Source organism: Mytilus galloprovincialis, chromosome 2 (genome assembly GCF_965363235.1).
Source record: "Mytilus galloprovincialis chromosome 2, xbMytGall1.hap1.1, whole genome shotgun sequence".
Lineage (NCBI taxonomy): Eukaryota > Metazoa > Mollusca > Bivalvia > Mytilida > Mytilidae > Mytilus > Mytilus galloprovincialis.
Window position 1 is genome coordinate 23128214 of NC_134839.1, and position 8387 is coordinate 23136600.

The 8387-nt window shown below is 33.8% G+C and overlaps 1 protein-coding gene across 1 annotated transcript in view; it reads left to right on the forward strand.

Moving 5' to 3' along the window:
• LOC143062002 (multidrug resistance-associated protein 1-like) overlaps positions 1 to 2310 on the forward strand; it is a 67334-nt gene extending 65024 nt beyond the window's left edge. The window contains exon 42 of the mRNA XM_076233854.1: positions 138 to 2310. Coding sequence (XP_076089969.1) covers positions 138 to 882 — 745 coding nt within the window. The 3' untranslated portion in view covers positions 883 to 2310. The remainder of the gene's footprint in view (positions 1 to 137) is intronic.
• The last annotated feature ends 6077 nt before the right edge of the window (positions 2311 to 8387 follow it).

The window sequence follows — 8387 nt, forward strand, 5'->3', positions numbered from 1 at the left end:
AAAATAACTATCAAAGTAGGTGCAATTGGAGTACCCTAAAGTTTGTCATATCTGCACTCTATAGTACACAACTCTAAAAAATGTTTGCAGATATGTAGTCAAGTATTGGCACTCTATATATTTTCACACTTTTGTAGAATTGTTGTAATGGATAAAGGAAGGATAGTTGAATGTGACAACCCGGATAACCTGTTAGCCAATGAAAATAGCATTTTCTATGGACTATCTAAGGAGGCAGGTATAGTGAATAATGGAAACAGTCAGGAGCCATTGAAAACTTCTATCAGGTATTTGACCAATCAGCAACCAGTTCAAAAGGTAGCAGAAGTTATATCCCAAAAAGACAAAGAAGATAATATCTCAGAAAAAAGTTCAAATGGTTGGTCTAGTTATTCTGGTAGATCTGGCAATGAGGGAAGTGCTGAACTATCAAATGGTCAAGGGAAAAATGTTAAACATTTTGTAGATAACATTTCTGTTGATTCAGTCAGGTTTGGAGATGTTACCATTGTTACTCCACAACAAATTCTGCCTCCATCTTTAGAGAGTGAAATATCTGAAACTACTGCCGATTCCGAGACTGGATCTGAGTATGGGGAATCAAAAGAGGAATTAGAAGATACAAAGAGAAATGATTCTGGCTCTGACAAAACTTTAAAACATCATGTACTAGTCAAACAAGGACGGTCCTTAGAATCATCATTGAATGGGTCAGAGAGTAAAGGCAGTAGTGAAAAATCAGAGTATTATTCTGCTGATTCACAATGTCCTGATGAACTTTTAAATCAACATCTAGTCCGGCAAGAAGGGGAGGCAACTCAAACTCATTCATTTGAGAAAGAGCCTCCTCATGAGAGTACAGAGAAGACAGATATGTGTTAATGTTCTTTATATCAGACAATATCATCACTTAGCAGCCTGTATCATCTGTTGATTTTACAGAAATATTACACCTGATTTCACTGTCCTAGTTGTACAGAAGGGGGTCAACATCAGATTAATGGTTAAGATTTATATTTTTACATGAAACCGTATCGTTCAAAATATTTTTTACAACAGTAAGTCAAATGTAAATTTGATCTTAATAGTCCTTAGATATATATATAGTTAATGCATGCTTATGTTTGTAGTGCCATATAAAACAAAGATTCAGTTAATGAATGCATTGTATTATATAATTTTTAACTCTATTGTTGTGAAAATCAATCCATATTCACAAAAAAGTGTAATAAAAATTGAATGTCTGATGTGCTGATAAAGTTCCAAAGATTTTTTTGTATTATTATAATGATTAATTTTTTTTAACGTCCTTATTGTAAAATTAAATATAAACCCATTTTCAAAATGGACAAAAGGAGGAGATACACTTAGAGAATTAATTCAGTTATTGCAGAGTTTTAAGATTTTGATCTACAAATACTTAAAAAAAAATCACAAATTTATTGTAATCACCACTTTTTCGACAGTATTGTTTTTGAATGTAGTAAAACATTAATCAAAAATGAAATACCATGTAGATATGTGCATATAATTTTTTGGAATAATTATTCAACTTACTTTTTCTGGAGATTGCTCTTTAATACAGTCTTTGTTATTTGTGTTTTCCTCTGTTGATCAACGTTAAGATATGTCTTTTTTTAAGCCTTTGAACTTTGCAATCTAAAAGAATATGCAGTGGCAGATCCAAAAATGTTCATAAGTGAGGGCCTACTGACTACATAAGATAGGTGTCATTCTGGTCATGCTTCAGCGATTCCCTATATAATCAATCAATTTTTCCCAGAAAAGGGTGGTCTGATTTGCCACTTGTAATACCAGCTCTTGTCACTTTCTGTCATCTAAGCTATTTTACTAGTTATTGACTAAATAGTATTGGAAAGGTAAATTTTCTGTTGAACTAACTTGTAAGTCCTTTGTTCAATTTAAACCACACTTTGTACAATTACAGATTATGATGTATCAACTTTGCAGCTTCAAGGATTTTATGGAATACTCTTGATATCTCAGAATGAAGATTAAAAAATAGATATATACATGAAATTGATCACTTACAAGAGGGAGGAGTGTGCTAACAGTGACATTTATCTTTCATATATTGTTTACATCATACCATCAAAGGTCTGGAACACAGGGTACACATTCATTTTGTCTCAGCTTATGTTGGTAAAATTTAACAATTACCTGCAGTATGTGATAGTTATTTATAAAGTTAATATTTTTGTAAAGTATGTATATTTAGATCTGTGTGTTTTTATATCTATTTAGCTTTGTTAATGTTGTTGCTTTTTTAATAAACCTTGAATTTATAAACTTTTCATTTTTAGCTCACCTGACCTGAAAGGTCAAGTGAGCTTTTCTCATCACTTGGCGTCTGTCGTCCGGCGTCCGTTGTCTGTCGTCTGTAAACTTTTACAAAAATCTTCTCCTCTGAAACTACTGGGCCAAAACTTGGCCACAATCATCCTTGGGGTATCTAGTTTAAAAAATGTGTCCGATGACCTGGTCATCCAACCAAGATGGCTGGCATGGCTAAAAATAGAACACAGGGGTAAAATGTATATTTTGGCTTATATCTTTGAAACCAAAGCATTTAGAGCAAATCTGACACTGGGTAAAATTGTTTATCAGGTCAAGATCTATCTGCCCTGAAATTTTCAGACGAATCAGACAACCTCTTGTTGGGTTGCTGCCCCTGAATTGGTTATTTTAAGGAAATTTTGCAGTTTTTGGTTATTATCTTGAATACTATTATAGATAGAGATAAACTGTAAACAGAAATAATGTTCAGCAAAGTAAGACCTACAAATAAGTCAACATGTACAAAATTGTCAGTCCACCCCTTTAGGAGTTATTGCCCTTTATAGTAAATTTTTAACAACTTTTCGTCATTTTTTGTAACTTGTACAAAAATCTTTTTCTCTGAAACTACTTGGCCAAATTTAACAAAACTTTGGCCACAATAATCATTGTGGTATATAGTTTAAAAAATGTGTCCGATGACCCCACCCACCAAACAAAATGGCCGACATGGCTAAAATTAGAACATAGTGGTAAAATGCAGTTTTTGCTTTATATGTTTGAAACTAAGACATTTAGGGCAAATCTTTCAAGATTTAAAAATGTCCATCAGAATAAGATCTATCTCCTAACAAATTTTCAGATGAATCTGACAACCCGTTGTTGGGTTGCTGCCCTAAAATTGGTAATTTTAAGGAAATTTTGCAGTTTTTGGTTATTATCTTGAATACTATTATAGATATAGATAAACTGTAAACAGCAATAATGTTCAGCAAAGTAAGATCTACAAATAAGTGAACATGATCAAAATTGTTAGAGGACCCCTTAAGGAGTTATTGCGCTTTATAGTCAATATTGAACAACTTTTCATCATTTTTGTAACTTTGTGTACAAAAATCTTCTTTTCTAAAACTATGGGCCAAATTTAATCAAACTTGGCCACAATCATTACTAGGGTATCTATTTAAAAAATAAAGACCAAGATGGCCGACATTGGTAAATACAGTAACAGGTGAGCGACACAGGCTCTTGAGAGCCTCTAGTTTTCTGTTATTTCTTTACAGACCAGGTAATTCATTGGTTTAAAAGTGTTTAATAAAAACCTTACTCTGGTTAGTCGTAGGTAATACTGGAGTAATCTCTGGAAGTTTTACAGAAGCCATCATGCTTTGGTTGACTATTATAAGTTATATGGTTCGCTACTGACCCCTACAGATCCATAGAGGGTTAGTAAAATCCATAGAGGGTAAGGACGGAGGGTGTACTTTTTTTTGCTGCATTTTGTTGAAAAATAAACCATGAAACACAACAACATCCGATAGATGACGTCACCATTAAGGCATCATGAACCCCCTATGAAATTTCCTACCCCCCTACGGTCTCAGAGGGGTCACCACGTGACGGTGTTAAACCAATCACAAGTGATAATTTACCCTCGGTGCGATAATTTTGATTATTTATATCATTGATGAACACTAATGTGGACAATTTGTTGTATCCACAATCCTACCTTATCAATGTGACCTGCCACTGACACATACTTGCCATAACTAACAGTACATTTGTTATTAGTTGAGTTGGAACTGTTTATTATTGCAGAGTGGCAAAGTTCATACTTGGTAGTTTGTTGGGTTGCCTTTCAAATAGAAAGGCAATAAGGGTACTATAAACATATTACAATTTGATGGAAATTTGAAGAAAAAACACAATTTCTACATCATACGGTTACATATGACAAAATTTATGTCGATAAAAAAACCTCCTGATCTTAGTCCTAATCTCCTGACCAGAATTTCCAAATCTCCTGATCTTAGTTTCACAGTCCATCACATGTATGGTTTGGTGTTGATCAATTTTATGTTTGGTGTTGATTAATTCTATGGTTTGTGTTGCTCAATTTTGTGTTTCGTTGTGCTCAATTTTATTGGTTCTGTGTTGCTCCATTTTATAAGGGCCTGTAGTGATCAGTCTGTCCATCTGTCATAACGAATTGTGTGCTTTATATCTCGAGAAATGTTATAACATCAGAGGATATGGCATTATGTTTGTACAACTTCCGAGGTCAAACTTAAAGGTCAAAAACTTAGTTTTAGGTCCATATGTGACATATTGTGTCCGTTCTATATCTAGAGAATCTTTATAATTTCATACTTTATACTTTACATGTATATTAACCAACACCAGAGTGTGTCATAGTGTATGTAAAACTACCTATGTCAAATGTCAAGGTCAAAAATTTGGGGTTTCAGTTGACAACCCCATGTCTGTCCCTCTGTTACAAATTGTGTCCACTCTAAGAGAATCGTTATTATTTCATACTTTATATTAACCAACACCAGAGGGTGTGCCATAATGTTTGTACAACTTCCTTGCTCAAAGCTCAAGGTCAAAAACTTTGGTTTCAGTTGACAACCCCATGTCCTATGGTAAATATCGTGTCCGCTCTTGAGAACCATTATGATTTCAAAGTTTATTCTTGACATGTATTTTAACCAACACCAGAGTGTTTCATAATGTATGTAAATTAAACTACCTATGTCTAATATCAAGGTAAAAAATTTTGGGTTTCAGTTAACAACCTCATGTCTGTCCCTCTGTTACAAATTGTGTCCACTCTAAGAGAACCGTTTTAATTTCATACTTTAGAGAGTATGTCATAATGTTTGTATAACTTCATAGGTCAAAGCGTAAGGTCAATAACTTGGATTTCATTTAACAACTCAATGTCCTATTGTTAAGATCGTGTCCACTCTATATCTTGAGAACCATTATGATATTATGATTTCAAAGTTTTTACATGACAATGATGACATGTATGTTAACCAATATCAGATGGGGTGTCTTAATGTATGTACAATTTTTCAAGGTCAAACACTTTGGTTTCGGTTGACAACCTCCATGTCCTATGGTACAGGTCATGTCAACATCAACCCATATATCCAGAAGTCGCCTTTTTGTCAACAATGATTTCACAACATGCAGTCGTATCAGTATTATACTGTGAGAATAAGTTCTGGATATTTCTCAGTTTAATTGAATTGCCAAATATAACACTCTAACTAAAAAAATGACTTTGACAGTATCAAAAGAAGTTGTTTATGGGCCATCCATAGAGCATATGGTGAACCATTAAAAATAATCACTTTAATACAAACATTCTAATATGATTGATGTGTATTACATAACGGTCAATAGTCAGAATGGTTCCAAATAAAACAAAATGATTGTTTGAACAAGTTATTCTACATTTCTTATTCATTTATAACATTATATGGTTTTACTGTGTCTTGTCATTGCTATGACTTGTGTGTATGGATATATCAACTGTGTCCACGAATTTTATCAGCCTAGTAATTTAAATGCATGCCAATTAATACAAGTAGTAGAAAGAGAAGGAAACATTGGAAGGCACGTCTGCAATACCGAATGAAATAGGTGACTTGGGATACACAAATTCAAAGTTTAGAGACTATGTTGATCGCATTTATCCTATTGAAATCAATTAAGGGTACAACAGATGCAGTCTGTCTATTACATCGACTTGCGGTTTTTTTTAAATGATAATGACGGAAGGGTTGAGAACAAAACTTTACAACAAAAGAATTGGCGTTTACATTAACAAATTTGAACCTTTTTTTTTTTAGTAGCAACATTCCTGTAGCACTTGCATATTGAGTTCATATTCCTCAATTGATACGACATGCAACTGTGAACACCTTTTATTTTCCATCATTTATTTCTTGGTGAAGGGTTGTCTCGTACAGGGACTTTTTTTAAACCAAGAGTTCCAATTTCGAAAGTTGAAAAAAATAATGGACTCCATCACAAATTGGTTGACTATTATGGAATGTGTGTTTCACAGATGGCGACGGATAGATTAAAAATATTTATCCACAATGCTTTTCAACATAAAATAAAGGCATCAGTAGTATACCGCTGTTCGAAAGTCGTAAATCGGTTGAGAGAAAACAAATCCGGGTTAAAACTAAAACTGAGGTAAACACATCAACTATAAGAGGAAAACAACGAAACAAGCGAAACACTGAAGTGCAACAAAAAACCAAACCTACAATGCAACTGACACACATAGAAACGAGTTTAAGACACAATTTCACATTCAGATATATTGATGATGTTCTTTCCATTAACAATCCAAACTTTTCTGATTGGGTTCCATCAATATACCAACTTCACCTACAAGTGGGATATACATTTCCCAACTTAAAATGGTATTCAAAAGCTTGCAGCTATTGATCAGACTTTGTAAAACGTCACAAGTGTCTGAGTAGAAAGTTGATGAATCAGGGATATGTCAAAGAACGTCTCGTCCTTTTTCTAAAAGTTCATCAGAAGCTACCAATCTTGACCTTGTTGATAATTTTTTCGTATCAACTTCACAAATGGTACACGATGGTCTTGAATTATAGATTCAGGGTACTGACGTTTGTTTTTCATCTTAATAACATGATATATTATTATACCCCCGCTGTCTCTCCATCCATCCGTCAGTCCATCAGTCCGTCCGTCCCATGAATATTTTTCGTCACAGTTTTCTCAGGAACTACAATACAAGGTTTTCTGAAACTTGGTTTCATGTTTTATATAAGTCTGCTATACCGTGTGATTCGTTTTCAGATTCATCACTTGATATCTTCCTATTTACCGAACACTTGTAGGATTTAACACATGATAACCAAGTTGAAAATTTTTGTCACATTTTTCTCAGGAACTACAATACAAGGATTTCTGAAATTCGGTTTTAGGGTTTTTATTAGTCTGCTTTACCGTGTGATGCGTTTTCAGATTCATCACTCGACAACTTCCTGTTTACTCAACACTTGTATGATTTTACACATGATAACCAAGTTGAAAATGTTCCTCCCATTTTTCTCAGGAACTACAGTACAAGGATTTCTGAAATTTGGTTTCAGGGTTTATAAAAGTCTGCTTTACCGTGTGATGCGTTTTCAGATTCATCACTCGACAACTTCCTGTTTACCGAACACTTGTATGATTTTACACATGATAACCAAGTTGAAAATGTTCCTCACATTTTTCTCATGAACTACAGTACAAGGATTTCTGAAATTTGGTTTCAGGGTTCATATAAGTCTGCTATACCGTGTGATGCGTTTTCAGATTCATCACTCGACAACTTCCTGTTTACCGAAAACTTGTATGATTTTACACATAATAACCAAGTTGAAAATATTCCTCACACTTTTGTCAGGAACTACAATACAAGGATTTCTGAAATTTGGTTTCAGGGTTTATATAAGTCTGCTATACCGTGTGATGCGTTTTAAAGATTCATCACTCGACAGCTGTCTGTTTACTGAATACTTGTATAAATTTACACATGATAGCCAAACGAAAAAATTTCGTCACATTTTTGTCAGGACCTACAATAAAAGGATTTCTGAAATTTGGTTTCAGGGTTTATATAAGTCAGCTATACCGTGTGATGTGTTTTCAGATTCATCACTCAACAACTTCCTGTTTACCAAACACTTGCATATTTTTACACTATTAAAAATGTCCACTTGCGGCGGGGGTATCATCAGTCAGCAGTAGCTCGCAGTTTCACTTGTTCTTTTATTTGTCTTTATGAATATTACTTTTACTGTTTAGTCTGTTTTTGGTGATATCCATTTGACGTGATTCTGTACTTATACATCCCGTCACTGTGTTCTTGTTCTATGATAATTTTTGTATTCTTTTCTTTCGTTTTTGCTAATGTGCTTTGTCTATATGCCTTTTTGTGATTTGTTTAACATATGACGTGGCTCTGTACCTATACATCCCGTCATTTTTTTCATTGTGCTGTGGTAAAAAAAAAATATTGTCTTTAATGTTTGCTAATGTGCTTT